The sequence below is a fragment of the Fistularia commersonii genome, chromosome 5 (genome assembly GCF_037954325.1).
Source record: "Fistularia commersonii isolate RoL2024-O1a breed Wild chromosome 5, RoL_Fcom_v1.0, whole genome shotgun sequence".
Lineage (NCBI taxonomy): Eukaryota > Metazoa > Chordata > Actinopteri > Syngnathiformes > Fistulariidae > Fistularia > Fistularia commersonii.
In genome coordinates, this window is record NC_141288.1 from 4,881,423 (window position 1) to 4,905,989 (window position 24,567).

At 47.0% G+C, this 24,567-nt stretch overlaps 1 protein-coding gene across 5 annotated transcripts; it reads right to left on the reverse strand.

Moving 5' to 3' along the window:
• Window positions 1–3,821: 3,821 nt before the first annotated feature.
• On the reverse strand, window positions 3,822–19,430 carry gata3 (GATA binding protein 3). Of its 5 annotated transcripts, none has more exons than XM_086146568.1 (6): window positions 19,333–19,430; window positions 14,027–14,584; window positions 12,850–13,326; window positions 10,594–10,739; window positions 8,394–8,519; window positions 3,822–5,714 (listed from the first exon to the last, which is right to left on the reverse strand). In XM_086146568.1, the coding sequence occupies exons 2-6, from the start codon at window positions 14,259–14,261 to the stop codon at window positions 5,424–5,426; spliced, it is 1,275 nt and encodes a 424-aa protein (XP_086002694.1). In that variant the 5' UTR covers window positions 14,262–14,584; window positions 19,333–19,430; the 3' UTR covers window positions 3,822–5,423. The 5 variants fall into 5 exon arrangements, with proteins under 5 accessions (XP_086002694.1, XP_086002692.1, XP_086002696.1 ...); XM_086146566.1 differs by lacking the exon at window positions 19,333–19,430 and adding an exon at window positions 14,750–15,306 and having other exon boundaries at window positions 12,793–13,326; XM_086146570.1 differs by lacking the exons at window positions 10,594–10,739; window positions 19,333–19,430 and adding exons at window positions 10,415–10,461; window positions 14,750–15,276.
• Between the last annotated feature and the right edge of the window lie 5,137 nt (window positions 19,431–24,567).

Here is a 24,567-nt window from a genome sequence, read left to right on the forward strand (position 1 = left end):
AGTAAGACAAGATCCACGGGAATTTGGTCTGACCTGACCCGACCCGTTTCTGAGGGTTTTTACCATCCCCGTCGAAAAGATTCTTGATTTATTCGACGCTTAATCAGACATGCGTTAGCATGTTTCCAGCTATGTGGGGTTTACCGGCACCCAAGACACCAGAAAGTTTTTTATTTTTTATTCCCAATACATTTTGACAGCTGCGTCACTTTATACCACTTCAGATTAGAAAATAAGTTAAAAAATAAAGCAAACAAAATAGGGGGAAAGGGAAACTGTGCGTTTAATCAATATTTAATGAGTCCAGTGTTGAGGCTTCCTTTTATTAAGCCTTGTTTTTCTCAGTTCCTTCGTGTCTCGGCGATAATTCATCCAACGGGTTTGGGATTGAGTGCCGGGGACGGCGAGGACTCCTCAGTAAAATCCGAACGGGCCCGGGAACCTCAGGGCCCCACAAAGTCCCCTAGTCGGTAATCACAAACAGACCCGCAGATCAAACGCACGGGGTTCTGAAATAAAGCGACAATAAACTCTTATCTTTTTCTGGGAGGGGGAGGGCGGAAAATCCAGAGCTTATTAAGGGGGAAACTCCGAAATTAAGGACACTTGTGTTGCCATCCCGGAAAAGCACGACACATGGGAGGCACACGAAAGATGCAATCATTTGCAAATATAATAATAAAAATGATAAGGTCGAAAATGTTATTGACCGATACGAAGAGAAATTAAGTCACTGAGTTAAACTTTTTTAACGCCAGGTCAAAGTGGGAAAGGGCAAATCTCTAAAGAAGTGTGTGACAGCAATTGACGGGTTTAGAATAGATTTAGATGTTCACTATTTTATTTTTGACGAACAACAAGAGACACTAAGGGACGATAGCACAACATGCAAGACTAATAATTTAATTGAGTAATGAATACTGAGAAAAATTAATACTAACCGTGTAAAATTAAGGAGGAGGAGTGAAACCGGCTCTTTTAAAGTGTTAAAAAAATGTTTTTTGTGTTAAAAAAAGTGTTAAAAAAAAATGGGGGGGGGGGCGGGGGGAGTACTTCAGTGTTCAGAACAGAAATACTGAAATACATGTAATAACTCAATTTGGTTTCCCGGCAGGAAAAAAAAAAGAAAAGGATAATTCATCTTTTCCAAAGTCACCAAAATCCCCCAGTGACCCCCGACCTTTTGCTGTTGGTGACGGACCGTCCCTGCGTGGCAACGGCGCCCTCAAATCTGTCATCGTCCTCACCTGGGAAGACAAGAGGCAGACGCAGGAAGCGAGGCGGAGACGGACGGGAGCAGAGGGGTCTGTGTCCATGGCGACGGCGGCGGCGGCGAGGAGGGGGCGCGGCGGGGGTCACATAGAGTTCACCCGATCCCCACCTTCATCCCTCACCTGAGCCGAAGCGCATCCACTCATCCTCAGCGGAACGTCCACGGGCGAACACCAGGGGAAAGGTCAGCCAGGGGCCAACCGGGGGCAAAAGCTCCCCTGGATCCCCCTACACACACACACACACACACACACATACACACACTCTCATTCCGCCTGGCCCCTTGACCCTGCTATTAAAACACAGGAGCAAATCTCCCGATTGGTCACAGCGGCTAAGGAACAAATGATGCCAGATACCTGACTTCTGCGTGGCCCCGCAGCTCGGAGGCCCGAGCAGGACTGCGCCGACGGATTTGGCGTCCCACATGTGTAAATAGATTCCAATATTGGAAAAACGGGGCTTGCCGTGATTTTTTTTTTTTTTTTTTTTTTTGTACGGGGGTAAGACAGGAGCGCAACCCCTGACCTTTTACCCCACCTTCCCACCCCCAACCTCTGAACTTTTGCCATCCGGGGCCGGAGCGGGGAACTTCCTGCCGGGTCCTCGGGACGGCGGTTTGATGTGTGTTTGCCGAAGCATGAAGAGTAAAGAGTAAATCTAGAAGTTTTTTTTTTTTCTTTTAGTCTTTTACTTTCAAACTAGTTTTGCTCGGCGCTCTTCTAAAGGTGATGGTTTTTGTGCAGCAGAACCCAAACGTCATTCATCTGTGGTTTGCGGTTTAATTCTCATCTTTTAAAACAGTTTTTCGCAACTCTCGAGTCAACTTGGGTTTCTTTTAATTTTTTTTTTTTTTTTTTGACATTGTTCTTTCTTCGTTTTTTTTTTTTTTTTTTTTTTTTTTTACGGCCGTTTGAAATCTGTTGTTTGATTTCAACCCCGTCCGCCCGCCACGGCCTCACCGCCACCGCGACGCTCGTCATCGGCCCCGGCCCCCAAAAATATCACACAGATTCAAAAACGAACTCGGCGCTTTCATCTGCCGGCTGTGACTCACTTAAACAGATTCTCAAGGAAGTCCCTGAACATCACACCCGCCAGCCTTCTGTCTCCTCTCATCTGCCAATTGCAGAAGTGTGCGGCGGTACTTTGTCTCTCGCTTGAGGAAAGTCAGAATACGCCGGAATCTCTGTCCAGGAGCCACGAGGCTCCGCTCCCGCCGGTAAAGAGGTTGGGACGAGGAGTTTCGCTGGTTTACGAAAAATTAGAGATCGGTTTGTTTGTTGGCTGCGAGAGCGACACCTCATCGAGAGGCAACTCCTGCGACCTGGGACTCCTGTGGTTATTATTGTCGTTTTTTTTCTATGTTTTTTTTTTTTTTCACCTCTGAGACGATAAACCCCGGTTCCTCTTTTCTCCTAACCGCATTTACTTTTGGACCTATTATTTGTGCTTCCGTGTGCAGCTTCCCAGGGGCCCCATGTTGTCCCTTCTATGTCCTTCAGTGGTTTGGGTAGACGGCGGGGGCGCTTTTCCGATCGCGTTCAGGCTTTAATACCCGACCCCGAACCCTACGGCTGCAGATGTCAAGAGATCTCCTGCCTCTGATTCCAGCAGAGATGCTTAAGTAAAAAAGAACAAGACCGTTCGGGTGATTCAACTTTGTCGAACACAACAAAGAACACACACATCGTCTAAAAGTTGTCCATAACGTGCAACTTCCTGTTTTTTTATTTGAAAGTGCCTTGACTTTGACTTCAGCACCAGTCGGAGCCCATACACCAGGCGTCATCGGGTATTTTATAGTAATTTATCATTTATCCTTTATTAATCCCTCATTCTGTGCAATGGGCTGCCGTCCCCAGCGCTAGTTAGGGGTTCGGCGTCTTGCTCGACAACACTTCGACATGCTAGGAGGAGCCGAGAAACGAACCAGGAATGTTCGGTTCCGTCGACACCCCCATTTTCAACATTTTCAACATCCCCCTTCCTTTCTCTGTGAAGCAAAAAAACTATTTTTCTTCCGAGCGTGGAGTTTTCCAAGACCGGCCCCTCCAGAGAGACGCCTCACAGTTAGCCTGAGTCACCATCGGTGGGTCGGGTGGGGTGGGTGAGACGGGATGACCACAGAGAAATGAAGAAAATTTAATTACGTCTCAGTTTATCCGGGGTCTCGGCTTGTTTCTGTTTCTCGTCGACTTGAATCTAAGCACGCGGCGCCACGACCGAACCGCGTTTCAGGCCCAGCCTGTATGTTAAAGTCCGTATGACGCCGTAACCCAGTAAAGGGTGATAGCGCCACACGAACCCCCCTGCTAAATACACCGCGGCTATTTGATGTGCTAGCTCAAGCCTTCGCCTGTCCCTTTGCCCGCCGTGCACGTGCGCGCGCGCGACCCCCCGTGACCCCTCCGTTTGATTTGTACCTCCGTCGCCACTGTTTATTTCTGCTTTTCCTGTTTGTGCTCAGCTAACGTACTCGAGTTTTCCTGTGAATGCCGGGAAGGAGGGTGCAGTGTGTCAGAAAAGATGGCTCCGGACCACAGCGCTAACATGTCAACAGAGATTAAACTAGTTTATTATTTTTAAAGAGGAGAGGGGTGGGGGTGGAATTACGAAACCAAAAAAAAAAAGCAGTCATATTTTACACTAGTGATTATTATTAAATTTTTACAACCATTCAGTCTGCATAACATAAAGAAATAATTCTACATCTTTGTTTCTTTCGTATTTTTGGTACTCTGATTTATACATACAAATAACAAATACAGGAACTTTTTTTCACAATGCATATAATCTGTGGGCAGGAAGAGAGTCTTTCAGGTGATCAGTGTATCGGTGCGTGCTCGTGTGTGTGTGTGTGTTTGTGTGTGTGCGTGCGTGCATGTGTGTGTGTGTACAAGTGTTCGTACGTGCGTGTCAGCACAAAAAAACCAATTGCCCGAGACCTATAGCACATCCAAAAAATAAAAATTTAAAAAAAAAGAAGAAGAAGAAGAAGAAGAAGAAGAGACGCCTGCAGCCGGAGCCGCCGTGTCTCTGCAAACTTAATGCAACACAATTCGCACAGGCGAGGGGAGGGGGGCAGGGTGGAGGTGGAGGTGGAGGGGGGGGGGGACAAGGCCTGCCCTTCTCTCAAAACGTCTCTCCGCGTCTCCTCCCTTCTTTCTTTCTTTTTTTTTTTTTTTTTTTCTTCCGTCTCCTCTGGCAACAAGTCTCTCTCTCCGCCTGCTGCGACTCGTACCCTTCTCATCGTTTAGCTGCCCGGGGGGGGTTGGAGGAGGAGGAGGGGGGGGTTAGCGGCGGCGGTGGTGGTGGTGGTGGTGGTGTGGGGGGGGTCGGGGGTGGGGGGGGTAAGTTTTCTTTTTTTTTTTTTTTTTTTTTCTCCTCTCACTTAATTAAAAAGTCTTCATTAAACGTACTGTATTTCATACAATTTGTACAAATATATTCTCCCCGTCTTCGGCTGAAGGCGGAGGAGTGAGGAGGTGCGTGGGGGAGGAGAGGTGGGGGGGGGGGGTCCTGTCACACAGGCGCTGGACGAGGAGTCGTGAGTTCGGTGGGGAGTTGGGGGGGTGTGATGGGCACCATAAAAGTTTTTTTTTCTTTCTTTCTCTTTTGTGTAATGTCTGTTTGTGAGCAGAAAACAAAAATGGCTTCTTCTTTTTTTTTTTTTTACCCCCCCCTCCCTCCCCCCGTTTGTACAGTAATGGAGCCCCTGGCGGCGGTGGGATCGATCTGCCGGCGACGGAGGGTTCGCAGGGGAGAGGATACGAGGGCGGGCGAGAAAAAAAAAAAAGAAAACAGGACCGCCGGCCCGCCGCTGCCACCGCCGCCCTCCCCGCCCCCCCTCGGAGGTCAGTGTGCCACAGTCAAGTCCGCGGGGCCACCAGACGGCAGAGGTACGTGTGGATTTTATAAAAAATAAGATACAGCCGAGGACAAGGGGGGGGGGGCTGTCGTTCGGGCGCGGAGGGGGGGGGGGGGGAGTGCGGTCACGGGGGAGGGGCGTAGCTTGGGCAGAGGAGCTGATTATTGGTCTTTTTCGGATACAGAAGCGGGTCGGCAGAGGTACCGAGGGGCGCGGTGGTGACGGGGAAACGGAGCGGGGTGGTGGAGGCGGCGCGGGTGGAGGCCGGGGAGGGGGTGTTTTAGCCCATCGCTGTGACCATACTGGAAGGGTGGTGCGGGGCGAAGGGGAGGCTGGAGGAAGGGTGCATCGGCGTGGGGGTGGTGAGCATGTGGCTGGAGTGCGAGAAGGGCGGGAAGGAGGACATGTGGCGGGACAGGGCGGCGGGGCTGAAGGAGCTGCCCTTGTCCATCAGGCTCTTGGAGAAGTCGTCCATGGTGTCCTGGGACTTTTTGCTCTTCTTAGACTTGCTGGACATCTTCCTGTTCCGGGTCTGGATTCCTTCCTTCTTCATGGTCAGAGGTCGGTTGATCTGCTCTCAAAAGGGGACAAAAAGAGGACGGCAGGTTAGAACTTTGTCTCGGTGGCGAGGTCACCGAAAACGACACGAGCTGGCTTTTTTAACGTTTAACTCGGGGTTTCGCAGAGAAACACCCCTTTTCGAATCAAACGCGCTCAGCGTTCGACGAAAAACCTCCCGGCGTCACCGCGCTCTCCCTTAGAAAGCAGCAGTTTCGGTCCGATCGGGTCGGATAACTTGGGCCTTCATCAATGCGAAACACTTCGACCTCGCTCCTTCCGTCACGGTGAAAAAAGTTTTCGTGAACAGATTTTAAGGAGCGTCCATTCCGTCAGCAACACTGTGGCTCACGAAATTGAGATTTTTTGATTTAATCAAACCGGAGCGGAGGACAGGTGCGGCGACAGGTCGGCCCCGAATTCAACGCCAGACTTCGGCCGGGAGACCGAACCCGCCGCCGCCGCGGGGCCTTCTGTAGTCCACGTTTAAAAAAAAAAAAAAAAAAAAAAACCCAGAGGCCTTTTTTTTTTTTATTCATCCGAACTGCTGAGGCTGGATGTGAAACAGCCTAGGCTCAGCCGCTAACAAGCAGCAGAGGAAGAGCGAGGGCGAGGGAAGCTCACCAAGTCGGGAAATGAGAAAAACGTGAGTTTTTTTAAGGTGTGTGTGTGTGTGTGTGTTGTGTTGGTGGGGGTGGGGTCTTGTGTAGCAACGACAATGCGTAATGGAGACACTTTATGAGGCAAATCTGACTGTTTCATCCTGAAAGAGCAGATTGTTTATACATCTATATGTATATACACTCCGTATCTTTTGTAGTGTGTGTGTGTGTGTGTGTGTCAGCGTCTGCGTGCACGCCGGGGTGGATACCAATGTTGATTCCTTTAAGCTGGACTGTGCCTGCGACGGTGCCAGAAAGAAAAAGAGGAGAGACGGTGAAAGCGCGCATTTGTATGTGTGTGTGTATACGCGTGCTTGTGTGTGTGTGTGTGTTTGTGGAGCGGAGAGACGGAGAAGGGTCTGGCAGCTCATGTGCAGCCAGTCGACCGCGGAGACACATGGCCGCGGCGACCGCCACCACCAGCCAAGTCCTCCTCTCCACCCTCCTCCTCCTCCTCCTCCTCCTCGACAGCGCCGGCCGCCTCTGCCGGCCAAAATGGCCCCAGCTGCCATATTCCAGCGTCGGTTTAACGGGGAATGAGAGCTCGGGATGATGGAATTCCGGCTGCGGGTGAGGATTACGGGGGGAGGTGGATGAGGCCGACCGGCTTCCTGATCTTTCCGAGGCGGGAAAATGGAAGCCGGGATTCCGTCCTCGCTCTCGCTCCGTCTGAGACCTTTTTTTTTTTTTTTTTTTTTTTCCGCTTACTCTTTAAGCAGAGCGGACCTCGACGATTAGCGGAGGGCAGAGTTACGTGCCCCCACCCCGATCCCGACCCCCTGACACTCTCCCTCCCCCGGCGATGTGGTTTCGTTGGTTAAGAGGTGTGCGACTTCCTCCGGCTCTGACCCGAAACAATATGGCGGCGGGGAAAAAAAAAAAATCGCGGAAAACAATTATTAGAAACAACTAATCGACGAAAAGGCCTGCCAACAACTTCCTCTGAGGCAGGCTGAGAAAACCGGTGTCTGCGTTACAGGGCTTTCTAAAACACCTCCAACCCCCTCCTTCGGTTAAAAAAACCCGTCAGGGGGATGGACGGGGCTCGTCAGGTGTTCCAGGGGAGGGGGAGAATCAGTGAACTTGGAATATATTACAGAAAAAAAAAAAAAATAGAAGCAGCAATGGGGGAAAAAAAAAGGGGGGGGGTCACTTTCTCTCTCTTTTTTTTTTTTTTTTTTTTTCTAAACCAAATAAACGGATTTCACGATGACGCCGGGCGCCGGGGTCAGTTCTCGTGTTGTTCTCCTCCCCGTCTAACCTCGCTCTCAGACCATCTGCCAAAAGTAACATGGGAAAACGATTTAGCAGGGAGCATTGCGTGACGAGCGGGGCGGCCTGAGCAGGATACCCCCCCCTCCACCCCCCCGCACCCCCCCAGCCCGCTCCCTCTCGACCAGCTCCTTCCCAACATGGAGGATAGAGGCGACCTTTATCGGTTGACCGCGAGGGGAAAATATTACCTCCACCTGGCCTCGCAGGCCAGCTCATTATTATTATTAGCTTCTACTACAATGGCTGTTTGATTAAAATTGACAGCTTTGCGCGGAGGAGAGGGGAGGCAGATTTCGCTGGGGGGGGGGGGGAGTCAAAACAGGTCCTCGGGGGTGTGAAGAGGGCAGCGGGATTTTTTATTTTTTTTTTATTTTTGTCAGATTGAGGATGTGAAGAAATGTGGCGCAGCAGCCCCGAGACGAATCAGACGGAATGGCGGGGGCGGGGTGGGGGTGGAGGGGGGGGAAAAAAAGGTAGAAATAAAAAATTTTTAAAAAATCAACCGGGGAAATGAAGGAACATTTTTAATTGTGTATGTAATATTCAAAGTGGCAGTGGGTTATTTGGTGTTTTTGTTTTTTTTGTTTTTTTTTTTAGATTCACACTTTGTGCTAAAAGAAAAAAAATCAATTACGCATTTTACTCTGTTGTGGGCCTGAATCTGAACGCCTCGCCAAGGATTGTGTGGTTTTGGGGTGTTTTGTCAGTAAAATAAAAGCTGTATCAGGGAGATCTGATGCAGGTTTACTACTTACATTGTGCAGTTTGAAGTACAGGCCGCAGGCGTTGCACACCGGGTCCCCGTTGGCGTTTCTCCGCCACAGCGTCGTCGTTGTCGTTTGACAGTTTGCACACGACGTCCCTGCCCGCCTGGCCGCGGACTGCACACACACACACACACACACACACACACACACACACACACACACACACACACACACACACATGGGACAGAAAGGAAAAGCGTCACATCACCACGCAATGCACGACAGCCCGTCAACGCATCACATCCCGGCGGTTAAAGACCGATTTTTGTGGCGTCTTTGCGCACAAAAATAAAAAAAATGCACGTTGTATACAAACATTACGGTTACACGTTGCTAAATCAGAAGTATTTATATTTTTCTCTTTAATGCTGTTTTTTTATATTGGTCTTATTTTTAATATATTCACAGTGAGCTGAAGAGGGTTGGAAATGAAAGACGGAAAAGACAAAATATTACATAAATAAATGAATATAACAGAAAATATTTGGGGCTAAAAATAGCGCGATGCGAAATAATCATTGACATGTTGTAAGAAGCATTGCTTCGGAGAGGGAAGGCCATTAAATCTGATTAGATTACACCCCCCTTTACACACACACACACACACACACCTTCCCTTTTTCAAAGTATGCTTGTTTCTAATCGCAGTCGTAATGAAATGCGGAGGATTTTTTTTTTTACGCGCAAATAGTTTCGAAAAAGAGATGGGGTTGGAGGATGAAGGGGGGGCGCAGAGGATTTGACAGTGATGCGGGGGGAATGCCTAATAACTTTGAGTACGTGTGTGTGTGTGTGTGTGTGTTTTGCGGGGGGGGGAGGGGTGTAGTCACAGTTGAAAAATTAAAAACACAGAATGGGGTAAAGAGGCTCCGCGGATTGATCCGCAAAAGCCCGCGTCTGACAGTGATGTTCTAATCTCCTCTGAGTAAATAAGTGGATAAATAAATAAATAGATAGATTAAAAAAAAAAAATCGATAGTGACCGCGAAGGACACGCGTGTGGGTGGAAGTTAGGGGGAACTACTTTATCTGGAGGAGGGATTTCCCATTAGTCAAAAGCGCCGGTCTATTGCGAATTTAGAATAAACGATCATACCAGGAGCAGGTTATTACTCATTTTTAATGTTTCCTTTTCGCACGTAATTGTTATGTTATTATCTTGTGTTTACCCCTTTGAGGACGTTAAACCCCCCTTTTTTTTTTTTGGTATTGAACTGTTATTGTCGTGAAACAGCCTGGACGCGGGGACCGCCTCTCCCGCAAGTCCCCCCACCCCCCCACCCCGCACATTCCTTTCCCCGCAAAAATACAACGCCCGCCGTTCCGACCTCACACCGTGACTCGGCTCTGCAGATTTTTTTTTTTTTTTCTATTTTGACTGGGGGAGGTGGGGGTGGGTAGAGGGGTTGGGGGGGGGGTTGTGTTGTTAAAAGCGACTTTATCTGTGCTGCTCAGATATCCGGCAGCCTTTTCCTGGGAAGTCGGGTTTTCACATTAGAGAGAGGGGCGAGGAGGAGGAGGAGGAAGAGGAGGAGGAGGAGGAGAAGGAGGAGGAGAGGTCCAGAACACCACTGGACATTACTATTATTATTAGGGGTATTATTGTATTATTTTTATTATTATTCACTAATCGCTTCCCATTCATTTTTTCCCTCATTTGTCATAAATCTGTAAAAAAAAAAAAAAAAAAAAAAAAAAAAAAAAAAGAGGGTTGGGGGCTCATTAGAGATGTATGTGGGGTGGGAGAGGGCAAAAAAAAAAATGTCTGTAAAAATAAAAAATAAACATTGAGTTTGAGTCGGGTGGTGGTGGGGAGGGAGAAAGATCCAGGCCTGCAGCTAGCAATTCCAAAAAAAAAAAAAAAAACACAGGGCCTTTCTGTGTAGGTACTAAAATAGTTATTTTAAAAAAATAATAATAAGGAAAAACAGTGCAGTTTTTGTTTTTAATTTTTTTTTCTTTTTTTTTTTTCTTTTTTTTTTTTTTTTGTAGTATCTGAAAGCAGAGACCTGCACTTGTCGGGTCAATTTCCTGCAGCTAATAGGCCTACTTCTTCCTGGATGGGGGGGGAAACACAGACAGAGAGAGGGATAGAGAGAGAGAGGAGAGGGACAGAGGGAAAGAGAGAGAGAAAGAGAAAGAGAGAACGGGAGAACGTCATCAACAGAGACACGTAATCGGAACGTACCAGCCGCCGTTTGGGTTTGATGAGGGGGCGGTTCTGCCCGTTCATCTTGTGATAGAGTCCGCAGGCGTTACACAGATAGTGACCCGTACCGTCCCGCCGCCAGAGCGGGGTCGACGTGGCCCCGCAGTTCACGCACTCTCTGCCCTCTGCCGGGCCCGGGTGCATACACACACACACACACATACGCACACACAGAAACACACATATGCACGCACACAGAGGGGACAGTGGACACACACACACAGATAGGAGACAACGAGCAGGTCAGTTGATGATCCAAAAAAAAAAAGTTGGAATACAAATCTTTTGGAAAATCACAAGCTGAAAACAGGTTAGAGGTTAAACGTGCAGTAACAACTCGATCATAATCAAATTATTAGAATAATAACAATAACCATCACATGTGACATGGCAGGTTAAACATCCATTACAGCAGCAGTTTTTTTTTTTTTTTTTGAATGAGTCACATACACACACACACCGAACACACACAGAATAACAATTGCCTTAAGGTCCTTAAATCAGATAAGTCTTTGTTTACATAGTGGTGTCGATTGACCTGTTTGCTTCCAGATACTCTAAATTCATTTTTTTTTACTAACTAGAGCTGTTTATCTTGCGTGAGCAGGGTTTATTGGCTACAAAAAAATTCAATTACATCGACCTCATATGTCTCATAATAATGGTAGTGAGGAAGGTAATAGCGGTGTAATAACAGTGGCGGTGCGATGCGGGAGCAGAAGCCTTTTGTTTTGACCGGGTCCCGCCGGTTCTTCTCTGCTGACACCGGCAGGTGACACACGCACACGCACTAACAGCTTCCGATCGGGTGGGTGGGGTGGGAGCGGAACCGCGGAGCTGCGGGTCGGCGGAAAACACAGACACACACACACACACACACACACTCACACACACTCGTTGTTGGTTTTTTTTTGTTGTTTTTTTTTCTTTTTTTAACCCGCAATTCAACCTCCTTCGCAGCGACAGGGGGGTGTATTCGTGCACATGCACGCGCAAAACCCTACGTGTTTTACTTCTCATTATCATCATCATGTATCTCGTCGTTTGTTTACGCGTAATAACGCGTAACTGAAGCAAAAAAAAAAAAAGATAATTGAATTGGATTTTTGACGAGCGCGAAGTTTGAGCGTCTCTAAACACACACACATACACACATATTAACCCCCTCCACATTTAACTACTAATAACAATATTTGCGTTAATAACGCGATGCCGAATAATCTCGAATGATATGCATCGGCTAATCCACTCTGCTCCCTATCAACCCCATCACGATGTTAATCTGATTACGGCAATAATAATATTTTTGTTTGTTTAAAAAAAAAAAAAAAAAGGGAGAGGAGTGCTTTGCAGCGGGCGCGGCAATAACCTTTAAATTATCACCCTTCTTTGGATCGTGTGTGTGGAAGTGAAAGTGTGTGTGTGCGTGTGTGTGTGTGTGTGTGTGTGTGTGTGTGTGTGTGTGTAGGTCGTTGCTCTCTGCCCCCGCCGCGGTGCCGGTTCACCCCCCCCCCCATCCTCCTCCTCCTCTTCCTCCTCCTCCTCTCCCTCCCTGTGAATGAACGCGCAGCATCCGGTGCTCCGGCGCTGCGTAAACAATGCAACTGTGGCGCGCAGTGGTCTGACAGTAATGGGATTATCTTAAACATATAAACGGGGCGACAGAGAGCCAGAGCGCCCCCCTCCCCTCTTTCCCCCTCTTACCCCCATCCGACCCCCTACCCCCGGTGTCGGTGCAGGGTTTCCGACTAAACGGAGCGGCGTTGGATTGTGGCGCTTGGAGAGGAGGAGGGGGTGGGTGGGTGCGCAATATCGGATTTTTTTTTCCCTTTTCTTTTCTAAACCCGTCAAAATAATTTCCAAAAAAAAAAAAAAAAATCTAATTGAAATAAATCATCAAATATCCTCCTCTTTATCTTTTAATCTGCCTCCTTAATAACGCTGTAATTAACGTCGTTTTTCATTGAAAGGAGCGTGTGTGTTAACGCAAATCTCCCATTTTGCGGGCGTCGAATTTACATTTGAACACTAGTCTAATTCTATTAATAGTAATAATAATATTGACGCCGAGTGGGGTTTTATTTAATTTTTTTTTTCCCTGCGTTGCATCTGCACTGTATCTGGGGGGGAATCATGTGTCAGGTCAGAAGGAGGGAATGTAATAAAGCGCTCGCCTACCTGAGCAGGACCTTGTTTTTGGTCTTGTTTTGGAACCATAACTAGAAGAGGACCCACCTATCAGGCTACTCGGGGGGAAGAGGCCTGGCCCGTATTCGGGGACATAGGGTGGGTATGTGGCGATGGGGTGGTGGGCAGAGGAGGACCCTGCTCCGATGGACGCCACGCTCCGGCTGTGAGCCGGCTCCAGTTTCATGCCCTCGGCCAGGGTCACCTGGTACTTTATGCACTCCTTGTCTTCCTGGCGGCCGGAGCCGCCGGAGCCCGGGGTGGAGATGCCCGGGTCCGGGGACACGTCCTTCGGCGGGGTCGGGGGAAAGGTGAAGAGGTGCGGGCTGGAGTGGCCGGTGGACAGGGAGGAGGAGGAGGCCGGGGGGTAGACGGACAAGCCGGCCGGGGAGCCGTGGTGCAGCGGGTTCTTGGGGAAGGGGCTCAGGTTCCACGGGGAGGTGCTGTGGTGGGGGGCGATGCCTTTGCTCCCCTCCAGCCAGGGCAGCGAGCCGTGCAGTAACGAGGGACGGCACACCTGGCTACCTGAGAGGGGGGGTGGGGGGGGGGGGGGAGGCGGAAGCAGAAGGAAACATCACCAGCTGAACCTCGGGAATAAAACGACTCATCCGGTGCGATACGCATATAGAGGCCCGCGGATAAATCGGTGTTTTAAAAAAAAAAAAACACGAGTTTATAATTCCGGTCGCTTCACCCCGACACCCCCCCACCCCTCCGCGTTCCGTTCGGGTGGTTCCATCCGCGTCCCTTTCCACGCGGTGTAAATACAAATACAAATAGAGGAAAAAGCTCCACGCTGCTGACGTGGAAACCGTCGTGATTGACCGAAAGCGGGGAATTACTGGAAATTCTAAAAAAAAAAAAAAAAAAATTTGATATATTTCAGGCGCATCTGCACACACACACACACACACACACACACACACACACACCATTATTTGTCTAACCGAGCACAGGATTGATCCAGACACAAAACGCGAATAGAGCTGCTCATCTTAATCCCCCGATTTTAATCAATTTATTTTTTAAATAAACGCCCGTTTCAATGCAATCAATTTGTAGATGCATATTTACGGACTCACAGAAAGAAGCTTGATTTTTGTTTTTTGTTTTTTTTTTTCAGTCAAAAGCGAAAGTGGGTCAGATAGTCTTGTTATTTCGACGGGTACGTGTGACATTAGATAATGTGTGTTTTTTTTTTAAATAATTGTAAAATAAGACTTACTGTGCGGAGGAGGGGGATACCTCTGGACGGCCCGCACCGAGTTCCCGTAGTAGGGGGAGACGTGGTTCCCCTGCCCGTCGATATTAAAGAGTACATCCACATCGTCGGTCAGCGGGTACTGCGAGGGGTCCATGTAGGAGTGGCCGAGGCCCGGGTGATGGGAGCCGGGATGCTGCTCATTGAGCACCGCGGGGTGGTGGCTCATCCACCGGGGCTGGTCCGCGCTTACTTCCATGGTATCTGTGCGCGTTCACGGGCGTGAGTGTCTCTGTCTCTCTGTCTCTCTCTCTCTCTGCGTGCGTGTATTATTTCGTTTTTTTATGTCCTTTTTGTTTCTCTTTTTTTTTTTAAGCACGATCTTCAGGGGGAGAAGGAAAAAAAAGGGGGGGCAGGCGAGGTTCGGGGTCACAAGGTGTGAGAAACAAGCGCCCCCCCTCCCCCGCACCAAAAAATAAAAAATAAAAATAATAATAATAAAAAAAAAGGTAAAAGTTCCCCCCGGTTTTCTTGGCGTTAAAAGTTAAATCCACAGGTTCCGAGCGGCTCGGTTCCGGTCACCTGGCGGGGGAGAGAGACAGAAAGAGGGGGGGGGGGGTTACCGACTGGATTTCACGTTAAAACCATCAGACACCGGGAATCACCACACACACACACACTTTAAAATAATCATACATTTTAAATGTGACTATAAATTCAGTGAAAGCGAAGGAAGCCGACACCTACCCTTCATCACAGACCTGTAGAAAACACGTATACACGCACACACACGCACAAACAGTCGCACAAACGCCGCCGCCACCAACGAAGAAGAAGGTGTTGTCACATAGATATACGTCCAAAGCGGAAAGGTCGGTCCTCGCCGCACAGGAGCTCCCGAACTTCCCCCCCCTCTCTCTCTCTTGGAGAGGAGAGGCGGCGAGTCCAAAAAAAGAAGAAAAAAAAAAACAAAAAAGGAGGAAAAAAAAAACTTTGAAAAAATAATTAAAGATGTGTGTTTTTTTTCTTCTTCTTCTTGTCAGGCCCGGCTCAACAAGTCTGAGGAGGCGGTGCTGCGGCTCCGGGATCCGGTGCGCACTGACCGGCACCGGCGAGTTCAACTCACTGATCGGATCGGTGTTTGAGCGCGACTCTAAGCCTCTCCATTAACTCCTCTCTCTCTGTCTCTCTCTCTCTCTTTCTCTCTCTTTCTCCCTCTCTCTCTCTCTATCTTCTCTTGCTCTCTCCCTCCTCGCTCCTGCGCCGTTTGGCTCTTTTGCTCTCTCGCCCTTGCTACACCTTCTCTCTCTCTCTCTCTCTCTCTCTCTCTCTCTCCCCACCTCTTTTTTTTCTTTTCTCTCTCTTTTTTTTTTTTTTTTACAGTGAAGGCATTCTTTCAGGATGGCGCCAGGCAGCTCAATGCTTGCAGACAGCTGCGGCGCGACGCAACTTAAGGAGGGTCTGTCAGTGTCATCAGTTAAGGGGAGGGGCCTACCCCTAATTGAATACAAGGAGTGTGCGTGTGCACGCGTGCGTGCGTGCGTGTGTGTGTGTGTGTGTGTGTACGTCCTCCTGTTTAACGACCTTGCCAAAAAGTGTAATAGAACAAAAAGTATCTGCTATGAAAACGGAAACTTTTCCTGCACGTTTGCAAACCGGAAGTAGTTAATCCGACGGCTTTTAGAATTATCTTTTTTTTTTTTTTTTTTTTGGAAATGTTACATTTTTATTTTTTTTTTTAGGTTTATAAACTCACATCCGGGGTACTTGCCACGGTTTGAATGCCGAGGGGAAAAGCCCATCCAAATATTGGCGCCAAGTCCGAGTGTCGTTCTGCGCATTCTTTCTGCGCAGGTTCGAACCGTCCGGAGGCGGAGGCTCCGCCGCCCGAGCCTGTTGCGCGGCCGCCGGCCTGGTCGAGGGACGTGCACGTCGTAAAAAAAAAAAAAACGTGTGACAGTGCGTCCTCTTGCGGTGACACGCGCACCCCCCCCCCCTTAAAGAAAAAAAACACATAGGAGAGGCGTGCACGCGGATACCAGGACGCGCATCTACTGGACAGTCAGAAAGCTCGCGCAGTAAGAAAGGTAGTCAACCGCAAAAACCGGAAGCTGGTTATGTGTGCGCCCCCCCCCCGCCGTGCCGCGTACGAGCACGGCCGGTTCATCGGTTATTCACGACGGTGAGTTGAATGGAAGGCGCGTGCGTGCGTGGAACGAGTGAGACGTCAATGAAGACGATGTAAACTCGCGCACGCACGCACGCTCAGGCACGACGTGTCTCTGACCAGTCTCGCGCGCGCGCGAGAGCTCGGACGCCATTGGGTGCGTGACGTAAAGAGAACCAGGAAGCGAAAGCCTGCACGCGCGGGGGGGGGGGGGGGCACGCTCGGCGGAAACGCAGGTGAGTGTCGGTTCCCTGCGCGCACGCTCACGCGTACACACAAACACTAAAAGAAAAAAAAAAATCAATATTTCTCCTTTTACCAGTTTTTCTGTTCACATTGATTTTCAGGCGAGAACTGGCACGGCCGCATTCTTTTTATTATTTTTGGCCTTATAGCTGAAAGGGGGGGGGTTCGTGTGTGTGTGTGTGTGTGTGTGTGTGTGTGTAAACCCGAGGCTGAACTTGGACGCCGTCGGGCTGTAATTATCATCTTCAGAGGGAAAAAAAGGGGAAGCCATTGATCCGGTAAGTGGAAGGAAGCCAAACTGGAGGAAATAAAACCCAGGTTCACAATAAATGTGTATATGCTTTTATGCATATATGTATATTTATATGTATATACATATTTATATGTGTGTGTGTGTGTGTATTTAAACACACAAGCTCCCTCCTGTCCCATCATACCCTCCATAGTCTCGGTGTCAATATATATATTTATGTGTGTGTGTGTGTGTGAGAGAGAGAGAGGAGAGAGGGAGCTGTTGGATGCATCTGTGTATGTGTGTGTGCGTGTGTGTGTGTGTGTGTGTGTGTGTTTTGTTTGACGAGATGTATTGGTTAACGTCGCGCCCGTACGCTTGCACGCACGCATGCACGGTGGCGACGACAAAACCAGCACCGGTTGTTTAAAATGTAAACATTTATTTGATTTATTTTTGCCCGTTTGTTTTTCCCCCGCGGTGCAGATTGTTTCATGGCCACCGCGTACGTGCATGCATGCGTGCATGCGTGTGTACGTGCGTGCATGTGTGTGTGTGTGTGAACTTCCTGTATTTGGTCTCCTCAGCAATTATCTCCTTAGATTTATCACTGTTTACTTCCGGCAGCTGGTTAATCAGAGGGTCAGGGGGATTAATTTAGGAAAGCGGTAAAAGTATTAAAATCGCGTGCTATGTAACGACTGTGTAACTAATCAGGTTGATCTTTGTTATTACTATGTTATTACTCTGTATGTTGAAAGAAAAAAAATGACTCATGAATAATCCACTGAGCTTCTTGGTAAAGAAAGGCAGCTATAAGGAAAATTGAATCTATTCGGCCGAAGTATGTGTGTGTGTGTGTGTGTGTGCGTTTGTGTTTTACATTAAGGGCCTGTCAGCCACTCGCCGCTGCAATAAACACTGTAAGATAAATAAATGAAATTTAAAAGAAAACTCAAGACGAATAAATATATACGAGACGTTAAAAGAGACAGTTTCAAAATCACGCCGTAATTTCACGTGGACCAAAAAAAAAAACATGGCGGGACTCAAATGTCACAATGTCACACTCTTGAATTCAAACAAATTATATGCGACGTGTGTCTGTGTCTGCGTGTGTGTGTGAGTAATTTCTTCACCTTTCTGTCTTTTCAAGAAAACCGTGCACTCCCTCACTTTCTGTGTGTGTGTGTGTGTGTGTGTGTGTGTGAGGGGTATCAGGCATGAGAACCAACGCGGATTCTTAGAACCAAGCCGAAAAACCGAGGCGTTAAAATTCTGCGAGCCGTGTAAAAAAAAAACTAAAAACGAGAAGCGGATCCATTCTTTCTTCTCCCCTCCGTGATTAAAAGCAGGAGCCACGCGTAGCGGGGTTGCGTGGAGTGCGGGGGCCGCGGTCTCTCGGGGTTTGTGTCAGAAAGAGGAAGATGGAGCTGGAGGAGGAGGAGGAGGAGAAAAAAAAGGGGGGACCGTGGATTGATTGACTGCGATTCTTATCTGAGCCTCCAGACGCGCCGGAGTCATGTGACTTTTTAACACCGTGGGCCCGTGGATTAATCCACGTCCCACTAAAACACACACACTCACACCATCAAGAAACACTCGGGGTCTAATGAAACGGCCGTCGGATTATATCAAAAAGATATTAATTTGTAAAAAAAAAAAAAAAAATCAAACAGTCAGCCAAATCACGCGTGGAAAAAAAATCTCCCGAGATTTCGATTTGTTTTAAAATTAGATCCCGATAATTCGATCAGATAGGGGATGTTTGTGATTTAATCTGCGGTGATATCTCAATCGCACATTTAATCCCCGTGTTTTTTTTTTCTCTGTCTCAGTGTGTGTGTGTGTGTGTGTGTGTGTGTGTGTGTGTGTGTGTGTGTGTTCCCGCCCCGATGTCCTTCGCCTTTCGGAGCCTCCGTCGCCGCGGCTGCATCACAACGCATCCACCGGAGAGGAAGAGGAGGAAGGTGTGTGTGTGTGGCGGGGGGAGGGGGGAGATGGAGAGGACTAATAACGTGTGCGGGGGTTGAAACGCAACATCAGCACCCCCCTTTTTTTTTTTTTTTTTTTTTTTTAACCGAGCCGCCGGCGAGGTAATCAGATCAATTTCACGCCTTGTTCGGTGATTCTGCCTCCGCCAACCTGCGCGGGAGGTAATAGGTCATTAACCCTCCTTCCCTTTTCACCCCCCCCTCCACCTCCATACCAGGTAAGATGTTCCGTTTCCGGTCGCTGAAGTTCGGATTTTATTTTTATTTTTTAAAAAAGAAGAAAAAAAAAACACGATGAAGAGATGCCGGTTTAGCGTCTATGGGCGGCGACGGCGGCGCAACAATGGCGGGGGGTTCCGGATGCGATCGGCGCCGCGCTCGGTTTCTTTCTCGGGCGCATCCCTGACGACCGATAGATGAATCGATAATCGATCGATAAATAAGGGACCTCGGCGGGGAAGGGGGATCGCTTTTTTTTTTTTTTCTCCTCACCGGGCGTTTTCAACAACGCGCGGAAACGTCAATCGCCGCCGTAAAAGTTTCCGATCATTCGAGGAAGAGAGATGGAAGGATGGAGGGAGGGAGAAGGAGGGAGGCGGCGGGTGATCGATATCGACAAACAAGCAAACGGACGAACGGGGGGGGGGGGGGAGGAAAACAAAAAAAAAAGGGGGTAAATGTTTTCACCGACCTGTCGGCGCTGCTGCGGCCGGAGAGGATGGACATGGAGGCGGGGATGGAGGCGCCGGCGGGCGCGACGCGGGAGGAAGGAAAAGGAGATCGCGAGGAGGAGCGGCGGCGGCGGCGGTTGGATGGATGGACGGGGAGGGGAGACACACACACACACACACACACTCTCTCTCACACACACACACACACACACACACACAGGCTGCTACTTCCTCTGGTGGCGGAGGAGGAGATGGCGTGGGGTGCGCGTGCTCGGTCCCGGAGTCAGGCGGGGGCGCGTGCGCAGGCCGGAAAAAAAAAAAACCAAGGCCTTTATTTTTATTTTTATAATTTTTTTTTTTTTTCATAAAAACAATTATAATTTATTGATTTACTGTAACTGTCCGCGCGTGTTAGAAAATAATTACGTAACCCGTAATAAGCGTAACATGTAATAGCGTTTGAATAAAACGTTAAAAGTAATCAAAACAATCGGGTTAAAAGGATATAACAACAGTCGTAAATGTTAGAAATGTAATTACGGTCACACGCGTTGAAATGAGTGTAATATATGTTTCTCTTTGACGCTCGCCATATTAGAAGCACTTCCGGTTTAAAAAAAAAACTCAAAGTGTTTTTTTTTGTTTTTTTTTTAACCTCCGCCGATTGAAATCGAGACTTTCTTTCCCGCGCGCTGCTGAGGGGGCGGGGCTAAACCGGCAGGGTTTGTGACGTCACAAACGGGATGTTCGCCATCCCGGGCCGGTGCAGAAGCTTATTTCTTGTTTATTATTTCTCAATCGACCAAGAGAACGTCGGGTAGTGTTTAGAATAAAAAAAACGTTTGATCAAACACGATTTTCAAAACGATTGATATTGACAGACGATCAGTTGAAATCAAAAATCTGCTCCTATGAGTATTTAATAGAAGAGATATTTTCTCAACGTAATTTATTTGGCATTTTTCTTAGCCGGTAGAATTCATTGCTCCAATAAATGGGTATTGGTTGAATTGGAAAAAGACGACGAATCGTTTTACCGTACAAACTCCGAGTTACACATTCTCGTGATAAATATTTGTTAGAAAAGCCAAAACAGCGTGATATGTCCAAGGATTTTAACACGTTGAGTATTCATTTTTCCCAAAATACACCTCAGATACATGAATGGACTCGTTTTTGAGTGACCTAACAACCTTGTTACCCTACAACGTGAACGCAGGATTAGTTTAAAGATTTTGATGTTGTAAGTGTTTAACTTAGCATATGGCTGATTTATCAATCAATTGGAAAGTCAATGAAAGAATCAGAAGTTGACCGATCGATTATTTCGGCCCCCGAGAAAGGAATTGACCGGCGATCGATTCCAACATGGGGTCTTTAGAGTTTGACGGGATCGTATTTGAACGACATAAACGCTCAAACCGACCGATCGATCGGCCATCGATCCATCGACGTTCGTGTTTCCCAGAGGGGACGAGAAACCGGAAACGATTTCAGGATCTTAAATCGGTCACTTGGTTTGTTTCTCAAAACCGACCGGCGCTGCTGACGGAGTCATCGGGAAACAGAGCGGGGTAAGTTTAAACATTTCAATTTGTTGGAAATGAATTTTTTTTTTTTAAACATGAAGCTGGGGGTGAGGGGCAAAAATGACGTCATCAATGATTTTTGAGGGTTTTAAAAGCCTAAGAGGCCTTTAAAGGTCTGTCTTCGGTGTCCAGAAACCAGGAAATTCGCTCCCTGCTTTTCCTTCATTTGAAAAAAGATAATAATGGTCTTCTGATTAAAAGAAAAAAGAAAAAAAAGGCCGTTTTTTGTTTTGTCTTCCTCCTCCTCCTTATCCTCCCTCTCCCTCATCCCTTTCCGTTATAGAGCTCGATTGTTGCGTCTGATCGATTTCAGTCCAGGACGCACGGCGTGGCTCCTCCTCGCCGCCGTCCGAGGGCGAGGAGAAGAAATAAAGAAAGAGAGAGAGAGGGAGAGAGAGAAAAGAGAGAGAGAGAGGAGGAGGAGGAGGAGAAAATATGAAGCTGGAGTCTCATCAAAAAGCACGTTTCTGCGCGGGCAGAAATAAAGGGGGGAATCTCTTCGCGTCATTACGGTAAACGCGCATCGGCTTTTATTTATTTTTTTTATTTATTGACAAAACAAAAAAAAAAAAACGCCCGTTTATTTGGGTTTGATTGAAAGGAGCAACGAGCAAATCCCGTCTATCCACCCTCCTAAAGGACAGGAGGAGGAGACATTATTTCGCGTTTTTTTTTTTTTTTTTGGAAGTGAGCACACCCAAGCTTCACTACGCATGCGCGGTGGATGGATTTTGGGGGGGGGGATTCAATTAAAGTAATAAATTAAACATAATTGCTGCTAAAAACTTCCGCATCTAAAATGTTTTTTTTTTGTTTAAAGGAAATGCAAATGAATAATTCAGTATTTCCGGGTTAATCTGCGACTCCCCATTGATGAGGTGAATGTTTCGGGATGTAAATAGAATTAAAAGAATCAACGCACACGGATTGGGATGATTTATTAATCTGCTTTTCCAACCGAATCCACTGATTATTTTTGGCGGCGCGGATGGAAAAAAAAACGTTTGTTTGTTTGTTTGTTTATTTGTTTTATTTTGTATCGTCAAGGTGATAAACCCAGAGCGTTGATTGGCTACAAAAATGGCGCGGGTAATTAGAGCACATTATAGATGCAATAATAACAGATTAATTAACGAGCAAATAACAACAAGGGGTGCGTATGTGTGTTTTCAATCGGCTGTAATTTAATATATGTGATGAAAGGAGGGAAATTCATTTTATTTATTCAGGATAAGGCTTAAAATCAGGACATATAGGAGATTTAATCCAGGGTTCCATTTAGATGTTATTTAAAGCTAATATAAAATCAATTTCATTCATCATTTGTAGTCATTAAATCACATTTCGCTCAATATAAACCGATGTATGAAAAACTACAAAAGCAAAAAAAAAAGAATCACAGGGTATTCTTGCTGATATTGTGAGACATCGAAAATAAACTCGTTGAGCTGCAACCCTTTCTACACAAAAAAAAGAAAAAGAAAGAAATGAACACCGATATTTATTTTAATCGTGCAAAAAATGAATGAAATAAACGCGAGATTTTTGTGAATTAATGTGGTTTATTATTTTTCTTTTCCCTTTTCCCGTTTAAATGAAAATAATAATAATAATAGTAATAGTAATAATAATAAAAATAAACGGCTCCCTACCGAGGTCCACGCGTGATGCCGCGAGAGTTCATCGAAGTCACGCCGCCAGTTCTCGTGAAATCGCGTGATTGATGTCGAATTTGACGCGAGTTGCCGCTTAACGGCGGCGGCAGCCCTCCGGTAACACCGGGGCCGCGACAGCAGCAACAACAACCGGAGCCTGCGCACAAGGACCGCCCCTTTTTTTATTTATTTATTCACCATATTTTTTATTTCTCTCTCTCTCTCTCTCTCCTCCCGTCATCAGTCAGCTGATATTTATAAATCTCAGCAGATTATTACCCCCCACACACCCCTTCAACACCTTCTTATCAATGATAATATTAATATTCCCCAAATAAAAATAGGATAAATCCTTATTTTGCCCCCATATATTCTCACTGTTATGTTGTTTTTTTTTTCTAAAAGGGTTATTAAGAATAAACACCACCGATCTTCCATCTTTCCCCCACGCCTGTAAACGTGGATTAAGATGACCTTAATTTGAGACAAAAAAAAAAAAAAAAGAAACACCCCCGGATTAAATAAATATACACACTTTTTTTTTGTTGTTGTTGTTGTTGTTTTTTTATTTTTCTACGGTTTTATTCTCCTCACCCTGTTCGCCCTCCAAGCGTTAAGCCACTCTTGATATTTAAAAAAAATATATATATTAGGCCGAGGTGGTGGGTGGAGGGGAAGAAGAGGAGGAGGAAGAGGAGGAAGAGGAGGAGGAGGAGGGAGGTGTGGGAGAATTATAAACGACTCCCCGGCTCTTATCTGCTCCCTTCACGTATCCAGGATCACAGAAGCTGATTAAGAAAGAAAGTCGCAGCCAAACGGCGGATTCATAATGATTGGGAATAATGAATCCTTATCTCCCCGCTGCAGATTATCAGCCTTTCAGCGCGCCATGTTTTTTTGTTACACGGGATAATTTATTGCATCTAATACATCACAATGAATCTGATGGGTGGAGGTGGAGGTGGAGGTGGAGAAAAAGGAGGAGGAGGAGGAGGGGGGGGGGGTGATGGCCATGTTAGGAGAAGGGGGGGGGGTTCTAAAATCATTTATTGTTGTTATTAAAATATATAGATTTAAACATGGGGGAGGGCATGCACGCTTTTTAATCTGCACTATAAAAAGAGAGGGCTGATGATAGATATAGATATATGTTTAGTGTACATATATATGCATATATATGTATAATGGGGGTGATAGAAGGTATATAGGGATGGTTGGTATTTATTGTATATATAAAGAGAGATGGATGGAGGGAGGGGGGGCGCATAGAGGTATAATCTTGCCTGCTAGTTGTTTCCGGCAGCTTCTATAATTACTGTGTCAGTTTCAACCTGCAACGCACGTCGTCGACCCTCCTCCTCCTCCTCCTCCTCTTCCTCCTCTTCCTCCTCTTCTTCGTTCTTCCGAGATTTTCCTAATTTGTCGTGATTTATTTTTCCGCGGAGAAGAGATAATTAATCATAAACACGCAAGGGATGGGGTGATGGAGAGACAAATAAAAGGAGGGAAATATTCGGGATGGAGCTCATTAAGCTCCGCCCCTCCACCAACCCTCTCCATCCTTTTTTTTTATCTTATTTTATTCATTATTGCGTCATGACCTCTCTGTGCCGGCGTGACGTCTCAAATGCGGACGACGTCAGCGTGCGTGTGCGTGTGCGAGTGCTGTTTGGACGGCTGCCATCTTCCTCCTCCTCCTCCTCCTCCCGCAGCTGGCCGGTCCCAACACAACGCGCATATTAATGTGTAATAACGCCGCCATAAGTGTAATAACGCTATTATTACACTGTTATTACCTAATGACGACACTAATACATAATAATCCATCTCCGTTTGAAACAACGAAACACATTCGTTGGTATCAAAGTGGCTGTTATCGGTCGTCATGGTTGTCGATGTCATTTCGAAATATTATTATCATCATAATTCAATTGTAATAGTATAGCACATATGAGTATTGTTTCTATAGTATTTTTTTTAAAGAATGAGTGATTTTAGGATGATTGCTCGA